The 18,921-nt window shown below is 43.6% G+C and overlaps 1 protein-coding gene across 3 annotated transcripts in view; it reads left to right on the top strand.

Moving 5' to 3' along the window:
* Positions 1 to 10,974: 10,974 nt before the first annotated feature.
* Positions 10,975 to 18,921, top strand: part of PHF21B (PHD finger protein 21B) — a 166,658-nt gene continuing 158,711 nt past the window's right edge. For 2 of the 3 annotated variants that reach the window (XM_059816751.1, XM_059816750.1), the window contains exons 1-3: positions 10,975 to 11,028; positions 11,648 to 11,680; positions 11,973 to 12,038. In XM_059816751.1, the coding sequence (XP_059672734.1) occupies positions 10,975 to 11,028; positions 11,648 to 11,680; positions 11,973 to 12,038 (153 nt within the window). The remainder of the gene's footprint in view (positions 11,029 to 11,647; positions 11,681 to 11,972; positions 12,039 to 18,921) is intronic. The other variant, XM_059816752.1, reaches the window with a different exon arrangement.

Below are 18,921 nucleotides of genomic sequence, written 5' to 3'. Positions count from 1 at the left end.
AGAGATGTAAATTTGTAACACTTGTTGGAAAGAGGCTTCTAAATCTCCTTGCCAGCCTGAGAAACCTCAGAATTAGTGTGAGATGTTTTTTGCATTACTGTGATTTTCAGCCAGGCTTATGTATCAAGCTGCCCAGGTTTTCCCATGTGCTACTGGGAGCTGAACCTGTTCGGAAAGCACTTTGTAGAAACAGTTGGCTCATCACCTCCTGCCTGAAAAGGAGGTCAAGGCACGCTCTGGAGAGTGATGCTGGAAGGTATGGTCTGCCCATTCCTGAGGACGGAGACAGGTCGACTGAAAATGAGGAGAGAACTTGTGATGAACTCCAATATCCTGTTGAATTCTTCATTAATGTGAAACATCTGGGACTAGGTGATACTCAGCAGAGATAGGATTCTTTTCTCAAAGGAGATTAGGAGCCCAATCTCAATGACTCAATGGGACTCAAGTGTGAATGCACATATTCTAAAAATAATGGAGCATCGTAAGTCCAAGTGAGTAAGTCACTCGGAGAATGGAAGTTCCTTTTCTAGACCCCTTAAACCTTGGCACGATAGCTTTACTAGCTATATGCCCCAATTCTTATGCTTCTAGCCTAAATTAAAAAAAAAATTAAAAAGCTAGTGAATTTAGCTACCCTTTGTTTTCAGGTATGTAACTTGATACATCTCAAAGTGACTTGATTCTCCAGAAAATAAAGATAGCACCTTTTCCAACATGAGAAGAGAATCACCCAGAATTTGCTGATCAAATTTTAAAGTATTCCTTGAGTCTCAAGGTCATGGGAGGGATTTTCAGAAGCGCTCAGCACTAGCATTATTATACCTCATTTGCATTTTACCCTTCACTTCAAAGTTAGTGATGTTAGCCCAGTATGAGAGCTTTTAAAAATCACACGGCATTGATTTAAATCTCGCAGGCAGCGATTATACTTTGCACTGACACCCCAGGTGTAAATCAGGGGTGTGTTACACTCTCAGGACTTGCTTCAGCAGTTCAGCCCAAGCACACCTCCTCCTCGGTGTTCTTTCTGCACTGGCAGTACACTGTACAACTCCTTGGCACAGTAGGAACCTTCTCCAGAAAAAGCATTTTCTTGACTGGCTTTTCCCAAATATCCAGGGCTATGTGGATCTTCGCTACCTTTCCGCAGAGGTTGCTCTATAATATGGGGACAGTACTAGAGCTTGGGTTTGCACAGTATTACACATTTTGTATAGTCATTTACAGGGGTGTAGAAGTCTATTTAGGGAGATTCAAAATGTTGTTCTTTCAAAACAAAAAGAATCAACTGAGAAGAGAACTATTTGTTTTAACTCTTCTTAGGGAAAATGAACACAAAAATCCCTTATAGGGAATCATGCTTCCAAAAAGCAGCTCATTTACTTTACCAGGCACTGTAGAGTACGTGATATGTGAGAAGCAGCATACAAAAACTAAGTTTGGTATTTAGAAAAAAAAAAGAAATTGGGTGAAGAATGGAGCTGACATTACCTCTGTGCCCCCAAATAAGGCGTGTGTACCTAGCTTGTGATTTTGGGGGGATGAGTAACGGAACTTAAGTCAGTTCTTCATGATCACTCCTGACAAGAGAGAGAAATGCATTGTTTATCCCTTTTACCTGCAGTCCTATATTACGCTTACTGATGCAGCTGTTTTTCATAAAAACAGCATGGGGGCACTGCTGCTGAGACTTGCAAATGTGCCAAAAGTTTTGATTTTAATAGATTTTTTTCCTTGCATCAGAATGTCTGCTTTTTGCAGAAGTCCTTTTACCTGTGGGTATGACAGCACAGGGAGGGACTTGTCAAGGACTGAAATGAAAGCAAAAGGCCAGCTGATGATTTACACTGTCATGTAACACGCTGGCAGTTTGTCAAATGCATAAAAATACTGGTGGCATTTTGCATTTAAAGGGCCAAACCTTTCCTGCAGATGTCATCAGGCATTTTCCATTGAAGTCAGGAAGAGTTGTCTATACATAGAATAGAATTTTGTCCTACCCTGAGATTCAGAGTCTGCTTAGTAGGTCTGATCCTGTGATTCAGATAGGAGGCTAAAATGAGATATCTGGGAGAAATCAGGGGAAATATAAGAGAGAGATGGAAGGACAGGATGAAAGGCAGAACAGGAAAGTGCTTATAAGAGAATGGGAGAACAAGGGAGATTGTTATAACTACAGAAATGCCTAGAGCTGATAATGGAAAGGAAACCATTTAATTGCAAACAAAGGACTTGAGACTACAAGATGAAGAGCTCCTACCTCAAGGGAAAAGCTGGATTTGAAGGGTATACAGGCACCTAACACCTTCTGAAATCAAATTGGTGCTTTGCAGGACAAGTCAGATTTCTAAAGGTGCTTGGGATTCAAGTTAGAGGTGTAAATACCTTTACAAATCTGGTCTCCTGGGCCCTCAAACCCTGTTGTTGAGGAAAAACAAACCCTGTTGTTCCTGTGTTGAGGAAATCTGTGTTCCAGAACTGGGATGCAGCTGATATGAATGAATGTAGCATGACAGAAAATCCCACGAGCCAAATCCTGAATGCCTCGCTAGAGCAAGGGGAAGGAAATTTGCCCTTATAACGATAGGATAAAGACTGTGGAAAAGCCTCAAGGTCTTCCACTGTGGGTGCCAGTTTTGTAGAAGTAACTTTTAGAGACGGGCCAAAGTGAGTATCGTTGTCTTTTGGTTGTACTCTAAAATTGCTGCGTATCTGCTTTTAGATTATGACAGTACCCTAGAACAACATCCTGTCTTATGTTATATTGATACCGTAACTTCTACAGTTTTTGATGTGATCCTTCTCTCACAAAGAAAGGTAGGATAGTGCGTTTGTATCTACGAGCCTCCAGAGTGTTTCAGTTAGGAAGGATCTTGTGCTTGTGCTGACTGATACTAAGAGTATTTCTGAGAAGTCAGTATGTATAAATCGTTTCTGTGGATGTGGAAAAAGTAAAGCAAGAAAATAAGCATGTTCAGAAAAATCTTGATACTTCTTTCAAAACCAGAAGTATTTTAGACTTCTTTCAAGTTGTGTTTTACATTTTGAATTATCACAAACTGTGCCTGCTCTGTTTCTTTTACCGCCCCTAGATGCTGGTGACTGGAAGTCTAAAAATCCTGGTAATTGGAATATGGGCATAGGGAATCACTTTTTTCTCCTTTTGCTATTCAAGCAATCAATGGGAAGTTTGGGTTTATGATGCTTTAACAATAGAAGCAATAGGGTGCAAGGTGTAAGGTAATACCTATTGTAATCAGGTAACTGGGAAGTAAGAGTTGTATGTGGCCAGTTAGAAAGTGAAATGTAAGACAGGACAGCTGAGTATCAACAGGAGGAACCCTGTGAGGAAAAAGGAGAGCTGGTAGTAGATGCAATTTAGGGTATGCTAATATAATACATCAGCTGTATTGTCAGAGGGATAATAGTATACTGGTCCAGAAAATGTCTTAAGAGGTCATCTTGTCACTCCCATTCCTCCAAGAGAGTATCAAACAATATTCCTGTCCCTTCTGGATGTTGTTTGTTTAACCTGTTGTTAGAGATCTCCAATACCAGTGATTCCAGCATCTCCAAAAGGGAATGTGTACCTAGCCATTACCTTTAGATATGTTTTTGTAATGGCTAGTCTGACTCTGCCTCGCTGCAATGTACATTGACCCCTTCCTGTTCTCTCCCTCTGGATGAGAAGAACTAGTTATTTCCTTCCTCTTTTTGTATGTCCAAAGACTGTTAACACGTCTCTCCTCAGTCCTCCTGCTGGCCTAAGTGACTCCAAGCCTTTAACTAATGCTTTCTTTGCAGATTAAACATTCTCCAGACCTCTGATTGCTCTTACTGATGTCCTCTGCTTTCTCTCCAATTCAGCCACGTTTCCTGAAGTGTGGTACTCAAAATTGGACATAGCTGTCCAGCTGAGGCTTTGCCAGTGCTGATTAGAGCAGAAGGATCATTTCATGTATCTTAATGACTTCACTCCTGTTTATGCATCTCAGCCCTTTTTGCATCAACCTGACGTTTTTGACTCTCATTCAGCTTGTGATCCATTATAAACTCAAATCCCTTTTCTGCAGAACCACTATCTAAGCAGTTAGTTCCTATGTCTGTATTTATGAAGTTGATTATATCTGCCTAAATTTAATCTCTAACACTTGTTCATATGGAATTGCAGATTACTTTTTCAGACCATTTCTCCAATTTGTCACAATCATTCTGAACTCTCATCCTATCCTTTAACATATGTATTGCCCTCCAAACTTCAGATTATCTCCAAATGTAATAGTCTCCATTACATCACGTAGTTCATAAATGACAATATTACATAGTCATAACATCAGTGTGAGAAATCTGGTAAGATGCTGATTTGCTGCTTCTTTTCCATTCTACCTTAGAGGAATAAATGTTATTTGGAGTCAAAGATTTTCTGGCAGAAGATGGGGATGGGAGTGGGTGAAACGATTCGTCTGTATTGACGAAAGATCACTAGATGTCAGATCACCATTGGAGACATGCTGAAGTATCTTAAATGCTTGTCTCATCTGCAGGCACCTGATGCTGCCATGTCATTGTACTTCCAGAACCATCTGAGGGAGCAGGATCAGGTTGGATAAAATATGTGAGTTGAGCAGCAGCTGGAGGGAATTGAAAGCATGCTGAAAAAAAACCAGACGACAGCAAGATGAGGAGGAAAGTTGTGCGCAAGGAATAATAGCTTAAGGAATTTCAGTTAAGTGGGGGTTGCCAAAGTTCAGCGGAGGTCTTTATCACGGTTGGTAGGGTAACTCTTTTTTCCCCCACTGAATCTCCAAAGGAATTGAAATGCAGTCTGATGTTGTTGTCTAACAATGCGTCATTAATAGTTGGGGTCCTCTCAGCTTTCAAATGCATGATGCAGAAGCAATCAAAGGAGAATAAGTTCTGCTCCTGTCACCCTGATTTTACTCAAGTAAAGGAAGGGAAAGGACACAATTCCTCTTGCAACTGCATGGAAGGGCTAACTTATGAACCTGTGGAGGGTGAATGATCTGCAACTCTGGCAAAGGAATTGTGGGGATAGGGGCACTCCAGGTAATGAGACGGTGAGGATGTTGAAGACTTAGAAACGAACCCAGAGGATCAGATCTTCAGATGAACGTTGCAGCCTCCTGCATATCTTAGACATCAGCATTTCATTGTTCTTCATATCCTTGCCCTTGCAGGAAAGTGGATACTGGCTTGTACAAAGATGAACCTGCATGGTACATTGCCATTCACATCAAGTACTTTCCCACGGCAGCCTGTGTTGAGCAGCTGCTCCCTTCTTGTTCAGCTGCCTGTGATCTTATTATCTTGCCAGTTTGGGAAGAGGAATTTGAAGTACATGGAATTTGCAATAAAGCCATTGATTGTCTTTACAAATCACTGTCCGGTACTTTATTCCTCCACATCTTTGTAGGACTCTTCGTAGAAAAGAGAGGGAGCATATTACACAAGGGTATGGGGGGAGGTGGATTTTCCAAGTTAATTGTAATTGAAATATGGCATTACCAAAAGCAATTAAGTGCCTTATTCTCCTTTGTAGCTTTGCAAGTCTTCTCCTGAGTCAGTAATAGTATCTGATAAGGGAGGAACATCATTGCCTCTTGTGGGGATCTGAAGTGTGAGATTCGACTCCCAGGTGTTGCATTCCTGGCTACCTGTAATTAGACGCATTAGAAGCAAGAGCTTTTGGGTGTCTTGTGTTCTTGAGACAATGATTGGTCCTGAGTCTCTGTATGCAGGAAATATTGTTACAAAAAGTGTCATTTATTGCTCTTCTGTTGACACTGTACTGTGCATTTTTAGATAATCCTGTAACGTAGGTCAATCTGTCAAATACATTTCTGCAATAGCTTTTTGCAGAAAAGGGATCTGATTTAGAAATGCTTGTGCACATAAGTAACTTTATTACCAAGGACTATCAAATTCATTCACATGCAGAAAGCTTTTAATGAACAGAAGTGTTTGTAAAATTGGCCTCTTGGTCCTTATTCATCCAAACAATGTCATACAGAAACCAACAAAACTTTTGGCAGCAGAGAGGTTACATTTATATTTCACTGTAGAACACACACATTTACGCCAGGACTGCAGAGTATTTTTGTATGTGAAAGTCCCCATCCAGGCCCTGAACACGATCGCCACTGCGAGGAGAAAGGAAGGGTACAGTTTCTTCTGGAGGACTTCTGAAGTTCCACAACTTCTATGAGCAAGGATAATCTTTCCAGGGGTCAATGAAAAATGTGTTTAATCACATAACACGTAACATGACTTCTTTTGGTTAGCACCGACCATAAATTTCCATGCTTAAGCAGACTCCTCTGCAACGCTGCCAGCCGTTCTACTTGGTCTCCCACTCCCTTTGCATTTTCCAGCTAAACTGTAAGCGCCCCTTACGCAGCTGCATAGGTGGAAGGGAAGCTCACTGAGCTCTCATGTCCCTCCAGCAAGCAGGATGACTTTTGCCACCATAATCTCCAAGTAAATTGCATAAAGCTGTTAACATTTTTATAGGTGACTGCATAATGTTATTGCATAAATGTATTTGACAGATTAATGTATTTTACACAACTTCCCTGGAAAACAATATAAGCAGTATCAATAAATGAAAAGCAACCTACTTGTTTAGCCTGGAGAAGAGGAGGCTGAGGGGAGACCTTATCACTCTCTACAACTACCTGAAAGGGGGTTGCAGAGAGGTGGGTGTTGGTCTCTTCTCCCAAGTGACTAGTGACAGGACTAGAGGAAATGGCCTCAAGTTGCGCCAGGGGAGGTTCAGGCTAGATATTAGGAAAAAAGTTCTTTACTGAGAGAGTAGTGAAACATTGGAATAGACTGCCCAGGGAGGTGGTGGTGTCACCCTCCCTGGAGGTATTCAAGGAGCGTGTGGATGTGGCATTGTGGGATGTAGCTTGATGGGCATGGTGCTGTGTGGTGTTGGGTGCGTTGGTTTTTGGTGTGTCGTGTTGGTTTTTTTTGGTTTTGTTTTTTTTTTTTTAAGGTTGGACTTGATGATCTTACAGGTCTTTTCCAACCTTAGTGATTCTGTGATTCTGTGATTCATTATGTTTTATATTTATATTAAAATCTGTGACCCATCATAGCATTGTAGATGTATAAACCAACTTTTGAATGGCGGGCAGATTGAAACAAATTTCTAAACTTTTCCTGTTGGCACCTCAGTGATGTGGGAAGGACAAGACAATAACCCTTGGCCTTTGCAGGCAATGTCATAAAATTGTTCACTTCATGAAACTGTAGACTTCTTTGCAAGAAGTTAGGCTAACAGTAAATTCCTATTTTTATTCTGATGAACAAGTGACTATTGCATAATACTGAGAAAAAGTCTCTTTGATCTACCAATGAAATAGGCATTAAAACAGATCAGCCAGCACGATGTCAATGAATTTAACAACTAATACATAAAGAACTCATACTTGACTACTTTAGCCAGTTTTAGCTGATGGCCTGGTTCTGAACTCACAGAATTTTGCACTGATACAACCAGAGCTTACAAAGGTAACACTCCCAATTTACAAAAACCTTCAGGCTTCCCTTTTTCAAAAGTTAGTTCAAACGCTTTGTTAGCTTGTTTAGAGACACTTTGAATTTCCGAATAACTGCTTAGAAGCCTAGTCTACTCACAGCACCTTACTTCAGATGTGAGATCTTATCAGGTATTTATGTACCTTGCAAACCCTACTTTTGTTGGGTCTAGCGCTACAAAATACCTTTGTACAGAGCGCGTGAGAAGTTACACTGATTCTACGCTGGAACAATTTCATATTCATCAGTATCTGCAAGATTGGCCTGTTTGTCCTTACAAATGTGAGTAGAGTTTAGATTTTAGAAATGCCTTGTACAGCAAAGCCATTTTATTGGTTGAGAATTAAACACCCCCTCTGATATTTTCAATCCAGACACCAAGTACACTACGGAAAACAAAGTGACTTAGACTTTATCTTGAGATAAAGAGTGAAACTAGCTTCTTGATTTTACCTGTTCAAGCCATGTGCAGACACTAAACAAATGCTGTAAACGTAGTCCGTTACCGTAACAAACATTGCTAACTTGGATAAGGCTCTTCTAAAATAATGTTTTTAATTGTAAGGTTAATAGAGATTTTCAATTTAGTCTTTATTCCTAATCTTGGCAGACTGAGAATATTTCGCCATGAATCTTTATATGATTTTAAGGTAAGAAGTTGTGTTATGTTTGGACAGGATATATTTGAGAAGTTTAATGAAAATTGGATACAATATTTTGGAATCCCAGCACGTTACATCTCAAAACAGCTTTAATTACAGTATAGCTGATGTAAGTTGGTTTTTGTGTCTTTAATTAGTTTTGAGATTAATTTAATTAGTTATTAAAATTGGCATCCAAGCACATCTGGAGCACAGCAGTGTTTTAAATACCGACTAATCATTTAGGGTGAGTTTTAACTTAATGTTTTAGTGCAGTTTAAATAAAATATCAGCGTTCAATCATTGCAGGAATGGGAGTATGGACGCATTAAGGTTCTTGTCCCCAGCACTCTATCATCTAACTGCTTGTTAAAATGTGCCCTAAATTTTGACGGTCGTCGATAAAATTGTTCTGAGCGTTATTTTTGGCTTCCAACCCCACTCCGGCCATGTGTCAAGACGCCAGTAAATCTAACTGCACGGCTCCTATTACTGCACTGAAAATACTGCAGCCACATGGCAAAACACTGACTTCCTATAAATTTGTGCTGCTGGTTTAAATGTATTTTAAAAATTGACAGCAGGCTTGATGCTGGATCAGGTAGTGTCTGTCCCCATGACCCGAAGCCGGGTCACGTATTTGTGGAACAAAAGTGACATAAACATGAATGTGATGTGTTTCTGTCCGCACCTGATCTAGACCACATCTGCGGTGCAGGGTGACCCACTGGGACATGTATCTGTTACTGGCGGCCAAGGAACCGTGGCTTGGCTTGGTTGAACCGGCCTATCCACTTAAGCCAACCCTTCCATGTCGGTTTAAAGTCTTACTGCTGTTATTTAGTAGCTAAACCGAGGCCGTGGTTCCGTGTTGCCATCCCTCGGCAGCAGGTTCGTTGGAATGGGTTGCGTGCCCGAGCGTTCCACAGGTCCCATCCCTTTCCCCTTCAGCTGCTGCAACTTGCTCTTCGGGCGCTTGCGCTCTCCGTTAGCCGCAGACCTAAAACCAACTCGCCCGCCAGAAGACTTTAGCTCCTCTAAAAATATTTTGTCTGTTTTTTAACGTGGCTCAGGTTCGACAACCCGTTTCGAGGTGGGAGCACCCCAGCAGTGGCCCAGCCCAGGGGTACAGCAGCTTCTGGCGAGTAGCGGGCGGCCGAGGATGGGGTGAGCGGGGAGAAGGTAAAGGTAGGCGCTGCCGGGGGGCGAGTGACCCCCCGGGCCAGGCAGCCTGGGGCCTGAAGCTGTGCGTAGGAGCGGGTGAAACCCCACTCGGAGTCGAAGGCAGCTCCTGCTGGCAGCGCCGGGGGTCGCCGGCACCGCCCGGGTCCCCCTGGACGGCCGGGACGGGGGCAGGAGCCTGGAGGAAGTTTTTTGGGTGGCGGGGCCCTCCGCGGGGCAGCGCCGCGCAGCCGCCCCGGGGGCGGGCAGGGGCCCCTCACAGCCCCGGCATGGCAGCGGGAGGCCCCGCCGGCCTGCGGCGGGACGGGGTGAGGAAGGGCTCCGCCGGCTGCCCCGGCTGGCAGCGAATCCCGCGCCGGCGGGGCCGGGGAGAGGAGCTCCAGGAACGGGAGCGGGGGGCAGCAGGGCGGGAGTGCGCGGAGAAGATGGCGGGGGGGGGGGAAGTGGGAGAAACTTCTCCCTCCTCAGCCGTTGGGACCCGTCTCTTGCCGAGCTGGGGGGGCGGGAGGGGGGGTCCCTTGAGGGGGGGTCCCTTCCCCCGCCCCAGGGCAGCCCCCCGCGGCCACCGGCGGGGCGGGAGGGAAGGCCGCGGTACCCCGCCGCGCAGCAGCCCCGGCCGCGGCGCCAGCCCTGAGGCGATTTGGGGGGTGGGGGGGGGCGATGGCGCCCTCGCCCCGCCCCTCCGCCCTCGCCCCGCCCCTCGCCCCGCCCCTCTCCCCGCGGGCCCTCGCGCCCTCGCGCCGGGGAGCGCGCGCGCGCGCGCCGGCACTTTGTTGTTCTCTCGCCCGCCGCCGCGGCGGCAGCAGGGCGCATGCGCGGGCCGCAAGCCTTCAGTGCCCGCCGCTCCGCCCCGCCCCTCCCCGCCCGCCCCCCCCCCGCTCCATCCGGGCACCGCCGAATGAGCATTGACAGCCGAGGCACAACTTTTTCCCCAGGCAAAGTGAAATCAAGGCGCGCACTCCGAGGAAATATAGTCCCTCCCGTTTTCAGCCCTTGCCGTCCCCATTGGCGGGGGCGGCGGGGCGGCGGGAGGCGGCGGAACGGCTGCGGGGCGGAGCGGGGGCGGCGGGGGGGGCGCGGGGGGCGCGCGGGCGGGGGGCGGGGGGAGGGGCCCCCCTACTTTGGCGGAAAGTGAGTGATGAGTCTGTGTCCCCAGCAAAGAGGCAAAGAACTTGCTTTGCAGACTGAGTAGTTGTTTCTTTCGGTTGTTGTTGTCGCTTTTTTTTAATATTCTTATTCTTGGTACTGCCATTCCTTTTCCTTTTTCCTGTTTTTTTTTTTTTTTTTTTAAATTTTTCCTGGCTTTTCTTTCCTACCTTTTTTTTTTTTTAATTTTTTCTTTTTTTTTTTTTTTTTTCCTGCCGTGGAGGGAGGGGTGGCTGCCTGGCTGGCTGGCGGGTCGGTTGCAAAAAGCGAGAGAGAAAAAAAAAAAAGCCAAAAAAAAAAAAAAAAGAAAGAGAAAAGAAAGGGAGCAAAAAAAAAAAAAAGCCAAACAAAACCAAACCAAAAACCAAAGCAAACAAACAAACAAAAAAACTTCATTCGGATCTGAAAGTGGCAGGAAAGTGCCTGGCAAGTTGCAGGGATGGAGCTACACAGCTTGCAAGAGGCGTTAAAAGTGGAAATCCAATGTCATCAGGTAAAAAAAAAAAATAAAATAATAAGCAAATAAAAAATGCTCTTCCATCCCCGGTGCTCGTTAGAGGGAGAGGAGGATCGGAAGGCAGCCAGTGTTGCATGCTTAGCAAGTAGCCTTTGCTTCTTGTCGCAGGGTCTATCGATCAGGGGCGGGGGGAGCGGGGCCGGGGCCGGGGCCGGGGCGCGGGGGAGGCCGGGGCCGCGGCGGGGTCCCCCCCGGCCCCCCCGGCCCCCGCGGCAATGGCGAGCACTTCGCCAAAGTAGTTTTGCGGCTTGTTTGGCTGAGTTTTTGTGTGTGTGTGTGTGTGTGTGTGCGCGCGTGTGTGTGCTGTGGAGCTGCGGAGTTAACGCTGCGGTCGGCGCTTGTGTGAGTGTGTGTGCGCGGGTGCGTGAGTGTGAGCGAGTGTGTGCGTGTGCGTGTGTGTGTTGGAGAGATTAGGACGAGACTTGAATATTTATGAGCTTTGCTTGAAACTGACTCGCAGTGTTTACTTGCCTCTTTGTTCCTTACCCCCCTCCCTCCCCCGTCCACACACATACATACATTTAAAAAAATCCATTAAACTTGAAACAGTTTCTAATTCCTCCTTTTTGGGGGGTGATTTTTTTTTTTTTTATAGAAACTAGTTGCACAGATGAAGCAAGATCCACAGGTAAATGCAGATCTTTTTTTTTTTTTTTCTCCTCTTCTTCAGTATTTTATCCCTGCTGTAATAAGCGCAGTTGTGCTGGGACAGCAGGATGAGAAACTTTATCAGTAAGAGATCTCATTTTGTAGCCTGCACGGAGCTTTCTTACTAAGGAGGGTGTTTTGTGTGTGCATGCTTTCGTACGGCTTCGGTGGAAGGGTTTTGCCTTTGAACAATTTCTAGATCGCAAGTTTATTCATTACAGGGGTTAGTTTACACTTTGCCTTTAACATGCATCTTATTGCCGTTTTTGCAGAACGGGGATCTTAAGAAACAACTCCACGAAAGGCAATCAAGAATAGCAGCTCTTAATGAGAAACAAGTAAGGCACAGATCGATTCAGTTGTGTTTGCTTTTTCTTCTTGTTTTTTTACAATGCACTTTCTAAACATCCGAAAAGTGTCTGCGTTAGCTGAAAAATACCGACAGCAGAGAATATAACATCCATTTTCCTAAGCGTAAAGTAAGAAAATGCATGTTTTCAAAATGAGGTCGGATTCTCGGATGTCTTGCTGGGGGAAAGAATGATTTTAGTACTAGTAGTAAAAAGATAAGCAGTAGTTAAAACGTAAAAAAAAAAAAAAAAATGAGGCGTCCATTTTGAGTTGGTCGACATGTTTTAGGAATATGGAAAATTCTCCTGTCTTGGGCTACTTTGTGCACTTCCGTGTAATGTGCAGAGCAAGAGTTGGGAGGGAGGAGGCTGGAGCCCAGTTCGGAGCCATTTCTGGGTTTGATTACAAAACTGATTGTTATTGATCACTTTATTTTATTTCTTTTCTTCTTCTACTTCTTTTTTTTTTTTTTTTTTTTTTCCCTCCCCACTTGCCTTTCTCTTCCCTTGGTCTGATCTGACGTGTTAGCTTTTGATTCGAGTTCACTTAGGCACTTTCACTTTTTTCCCCCTTCCGAAAATACGAATAAAAACAGATTAACCTGTTTCAGCTGCCGGAGGAAAAAAAAAAAACAACCCAAAACCCAACAAAAACGGAGGAGGGGAACAAAACAAACCAGAAACCTTCCTCCCTCCCTCCCCCCCGCCCTCCCCAAACTTTCTCATCTCTCTTTTTGTGCCGAGTGACCCCCGGGCCCGCTGCTCCGCCCGTGACCCGCTTCCCCCCCCCCCCCCCCCCGCTCCCCCCACCCCCCCGGGAGGAAAGTTGCCGGGCGCGGCGGGGGGCGGCGGGCTTTCAGCACCGCGGACAGCGGCCGCCGCCGCCGGGCGCACACTCACGCCCGCACACTCACACTCACCGAACTATCCGCACCCCCACTCCCCCCACCCCGGGCCCCCTGTCCCCACTTTCAGGACTTCCAGTGCAGGAAGGGCAGTTGACAAAGCCAGCGGGAGATCTGCCGGCTTGAGCCCCCCACCCCCCCGGGGGTGAACTTTCCCTCTCCACCCCCTGACCCTCATGCCCCCCCCGCTCCGCTCCCTCCACCTCCCCGGGGGGCCGGCGCGGCTGTGCTGAGCTCCCCTCCCCGTCCCCCGGCTCCCGGCCCCGCCGGCGGCGGCAGCGAGCGCGGTTCCTCCGGAATGCAGCAGCCCTTTCAGCACCAGGGCCGGGGACAGCGCCCGCGGGGCGCCGGGCTACCGGCCCCGGAGCCGCCGCCTGCCTCCCGGCGAGGGACCCCCGGGGGAGCGGGGAAGGGGGCACGTGTGCATTCCACCCCTTTCTTCCCTCCTTTTTTCTGATTTTTTTTGTTTTGTTTTGTTCTGTTTGTTTCGTTTCGCTGGAGTTGCGGTTAAAGTTGAAAAGTGATCCGTGCATATGTAATCTGTGCCCATAGGTAATGGTGATTTTCTGCCACCCTTTTCCTCCCAGTTTATTGTAATCAGAATTTGTCAGCACTCTCAATTTGGTAGTGGAAGCTTCCATTTTGTGAGGAAGGGGTGTTGGTTTCTTCTAACATGGAGAAAAGTCTGCAGAGTTTGAAGGTGGGGGATGGGGCCCCATTCATGCTGAACATTACCATTTTGATTGCTTTGATGCCATTTTTGGAGGGGGGAGGGGATAGAATACCCTACTCAGCAGAGCACAAAGATGTTTAATCACTGTATAGAATCAAATCAGATACTTTCTTTTTTAAAGCAAATCTGACACTACATGATAGCTAAGGGCTGTTAGTCCTTTTTTGCAGTGTAAAACAGCAAGTTGTTGACTCTAATACTACTATACTGAGTAGAAGATTTTTTTTTTTTAAACAAGGTAACAGCCTTTACTGCAACAATGCATCTTTATGTGTTCGTTCTTCAATATGGAAATAGTTTTACTGTTCTAAGTGGGTATTTAGAACATACATTTGATCATTTTCCCCTGTATTGTAGCAACTATTTCAAGGCTGTTTAAAATTTTATGATGATAGTAAATGAGAAGCTATTTATTATGTGTCATGTTGGAATTTAGATAAGGCAGAGAGACACATTTGAAAATACAGTTTGAATGTTCTGATTCAGCTGGGTGAGAAAGGTTTTTGCGAAGCTTGTGCAACATATTTATGTATAATCCAAACTAACTAGTAAACAATCGTTGTATATTTATGACTTGCCCTTCTCATAATCTTGTAAATAAATTTATAAACTATGAAGTAATTAAACAGAAAATACTAAAATTCTGTAAACAGCAAATTTGGCCTAGCAGGAAACCTACCATTTTTTTAGGCAAAAACCTAGATTTCTTTTACTGATTTCAACATCCTGTGCAAAGCGAGCTTACAAATAAGAGACTACCTGGTGATGAGGAGTCCTCTTGCTCCAGACTGCCACCTCTGGAGGTCTAAACTGAAATCTTTCTTGGGTCACAAGTGAAATGAGTTTGGAGGTCTTAGCCTTTGACCAAGTCACAAAATCATCGTGTAACTTCGCAGCTTTGCTATACTTAGTAGTTGCTCCTCAGGTAATGGCTTGTAAGTGAACTATCAGTCCTTGAGGACATGAAGATGGTGCACTGAAGGCTACTGAGACAATAGATAGGCTAATGTGGGAGCCATTTAGCGGTTTCAAGCTCTCACTTTTGTGGCTGTACCAAAACACTGATGTAAACTTAAGTAGGCAGTGTAAGTAGGGAGGTTATTTTTACATATGTATTTACATTCCTTCCCTCCTTGCCCCCCCAAGATTTGTTTAGGCACAACTAATTCATAATTCAATAATGTATACCTTTGATTGTGCACGCACTGAATACAAAGGATGCTAAAATTGCATTTCAATTAAACTGCACATGTGGATGATGAAACAGCTAGTAAAATGAATGGATGATCACATCATCCACATCTGTTAGAAATATAGCAGGAGTGAATGTTATCTTTCAGTACCCCTATTCATCAGTTTTCCATCGTAGCCATTGGCATTTGTGGCAATATTTCCTTTCCTTGAAAGTTACAAGTAAAGGCAGAAAGGACGGAATGACAAACTCAACTTTTGGTGCACGAGGTGAATGTATAAAGTAGACCTTTATGCACAGTTGGATTTTAAGTTGCAACCTAATAAAGATCCCTGGTCAGTCGTCGATGTTTCTTTTATGTTGGTGGCTTAGAGAAATAGGGAATTAAATGACATTTTAATATTTTCCCAGTGTTTTCAGATAAGTACTGTTGAGCCATCATTTTCATTATTGAAATGGTGCAGCTTCAATCAACACTTAATTTGGCATCCTACTCAGAAGGACAAAAGTTAGACTTTTGTTAGAGGTGTATCTTTCGTAGACTATAGTTTTGATGAATTGTAATAGCATTTGAGAGTGGGTTACCTCTTCTTTAACAAGATATGATGTGTGAAGACTCCATTAGTTGGTCCAGTGGTTTTACACCTTCAATCTACAGCACATGCAGAGCAGCAGTAACATTTTTATCTAAATTGTCAAGCAACAAGCATTTATATGTAAATAAAAGAGCTATCATAAGAGCCAGCATTGGCCTTAAAAGCACACCAGAGGTGCTCTGCTGCATGTGTTTCTTGCTTTCTTTATGTCCTTAAAGAGTCATTAAGGGTCTTTTAATTTTAGAAAGTTGTCTGTTATTAATTAATAGATCAAGATAAACAAATAAACAAACCTTTAACCTCTGGTCAGAAGTTACTTGTTACTGACATTGGTATTAGGTGGTAAGCCAGGTCTTACAAATTAACAATGAGTATGTGTGGGCTACTATATTTTCAACCGCGATGAACTCTGAATTCAGACAGCCTGTCCTGGAGCGCAGTAATAAAAATATGTCTTCCTGAAAGACATTATGTGTATGCCATTCACTTGTGCACTGCCTCATTTCTTTACCATAATTTACTATCTATGCAGAAAATCAACATTAGTTTCAGGCAGACTCTCCCAGCCTGTGTTATTGCTGGTTTGTATTTTTGGGTAGCATATCTGAAATTAAATCGCTGACTGTATTTTGCCTCTGGTGATCACCAGCAAAGCCTGTTTGTGGAAAGTGTTAGGCTTCTTAAAATTTGAGTACAGTTCTTACGCAAGTTGTTGGAAACGATTTAGCTCAAGACGTCTGGTTTTACTGATGTTGTATCTTTGTTTTGGGGAAAAGGAGGAAGTGGTTTTTTGGTTTGTTGAAATTCATGCTGTGCTGTGCCTGGAAATGGCAGCATTGTTTACACATGTTAAAGGGGAAATTATTGACATTTGCCAAAGCTCAGAATTTCATACGGCTGGGTACTTTCAAAATTGTTGAAATAAAATAAGGGTTATAAGCTTCTGTGAAAACTGAGGTAAAACCTGAAAGGCATTTCCAAATCATGTTGAACCTAATGTCAAGCTCTGTCCCAAGGTACACACAGCACTCCTCTTTGTTGCGGCAAGAATTGCGTCTATCTATGTTCATCCCAGCAGAATTTGGTTCGAAGGACCTTACTGAGCACTCACGGAAGTTGAGGGAGACAGGGTGATGAGCTCCCAGTTGAAGTATTAAACTTCTCAATCACTGCGTTGAGTCTTTAAACAGAAAGACAACAGGTATTAAATACGGTCTTGACTTTGCAGTTCTTTCGCGCATTGAGGTGCCGCTGACTTTGCTGGGAAACCTGAACAACTGCAGAACCAAATGAACTTACTGGATCAAAATAAAGATTAGTTCTGAATTGTAATTCAGAAAGCTTCAGTTCCCCTTTTTTTTTTTTTTTTTTTTTTTTTTTTTGCTAGAATCAGCTAGTAAGCTAGTAATTTATTGGTTGCTTTGCCATCTGTAGAAAAAGTGACAAAACTAGGGAAGAATTTACTTTCAGCTCCTTGGAGGAGAAACTTGGGAATATAGTTTGCATAATGGCAATTCTATCATTCTGTTAGTGCTCTCAGTAATACCATATTGAGATTCCCTGTTCATATTGGGGAAAAAGGGTAATAAAGGACACTTTCATAGAGGTGAAACACAATGGAAATATGTATACTTGTGGCTTTCTGCCTTCCGTTAGGTTGCCCTCATAAGATTCATGGAAATTGCACATCCGTAATGAAAGTGTGTACTGGGGGGTGGATTAGAACCACCTTTTGTTTGGTAGCTGCTTGACTGGCATGTGAAATGCTATTTCATTCCAGCATTTTTCTTTGACTGTACACTTTTCTGTACTTGTACAGTATATCACCTGGCAGGGCTAAGAGTTGAAAAGTGAACGTTACATTCATTCTAACCATTTTAAAGAGTTCACTTTGATATTTTAGCCACTTAAAACACCTGCTGTCAGAACAGTACAATTGATTTCAATTAACTTTGAATTTCTTCAATAAGATGACTCTTATAGTAACTCCAGTAATCCCATGATGCCTCATTAGAGGAGCTGGCTATGATGATTATCCCTGTGATTTAGCAATTTTTTCCTTACAATGCCTTTGTCTATTCAGAAAAAGGAATTATGCCAACAATACCTTTTTATTTCACTTCTGGTTTTACACTTACGGTACTTGCTACCTGTTACACATTGTAAATTATCTAATTCATACTTGCAGCAAACAGGTATTTGTTCAGATGTACACAATACTTTGGTAGGGAGACCCCTTCAATGAAACTTTAGTTCTATAGAGGAACTCTGCATCTGGGAGTTAGAATTTTGGTTTAATTTTTTTGTAGATGCTTGGACAGTTAAAAGTGGTGCTTCTACAGGAGTCTCTGTCTAGAGCTCTGGTTTAATGGAACTAATTCTCCACTGGTTCATGCCACGTGTGCAGCTCATCCAGAACAGTGGATCATGTCAGATGTTTGTACCAGTTCACCTTGTTTCGGGATCTGGCCCGCTGACTCACTCTGCTTGTGGAAGAAAAGGAGAATGCGTCTCTAAACGTCTCCTTTCCATAGTGTGATGCTAGAGAAAGGGTTTTGAATGGTGATTTTAAATCACATTTCCAATGGGATACTGCATCACTCTAAACCCTTCTAGTATGTTCAAGTAGAGAAAATCCCTTTTCATCTCATTCCAGATTTGATTTTCAAGTTGAAAGCATGAGGGCGTATAAAGGCACGTTAATACAGAGTTACTTTTAACTTTTCTCTCTATGCCTTTCTCTTTGTGATCAAAGATAAAATATGCAGTATTTTTGTACTTGATTATAAAATGATACCTCCCCCTCCCCTCCACCCCCCAAAACAAAATCTGAAGCATCAACACAATTTCTAATCAATAGAGTTAAAGGGTAGAAGTTTGCAAATCAATAAGACAAGGCCGTGGTAAATGGTGTATGTGTGGCCACGATGTCAAAGAGGGCAATTGGTACATGCGGAGTAGTTGGAGGTAAGGGAAGTATAAAAATGGGCTGCAAGTTTCAGATAAGAACAAAGAAAAACAAAAAAAGAATTGGACTAATTGAAATGCAAATTTGTCTTTCTGCCATTAAAGTAGACAGTTATTTCAACCTAACAGACTCATATTTGGTCTATCCAATCCTCGTTGTTGAATCACCTTAAACACCCTTCCCTTATACGCATGTTTATAAATGTATGTACATCTTTTTTTTTTAACTTAAGGTGGTACTATTTTTTTATTTGGAAATGTTCCTCTTGAGCCGAAATGTACTTCCTTAAACATGCTTTCTCCCCCCCTCTCTCCCTTTTTTGAATCAGCTACTTATTGTTATGTAGTAGCAATTTCCAGAGTGTCATATGAAATTGCTGATGCGGCTTAGTTCTAGCTACAACCTGCGACTGCCAACAGTAAGCATCTATTGAAATCTAATATGTACCACAGGGCTTTTTTGCACATGTACAGGCAG

This window comes from Gavia stellata, chromosome 4, assembly GCF_030936135.1.
Source record: "Gavia stellata isolate bGavSte3 chromosome 4, bGavSte3.hap2, whole genome shotgun sequence".
NCBI lineage: Eukaryota > Metazoa > Chordata > Aves > Gaviiformes > Gaviidae > Gavia > Gavia stellata.
Note: the sequence above shows the minus strand (reverse complement) of the source record. Positions and strands in the feature narration are given on the sequence as shown.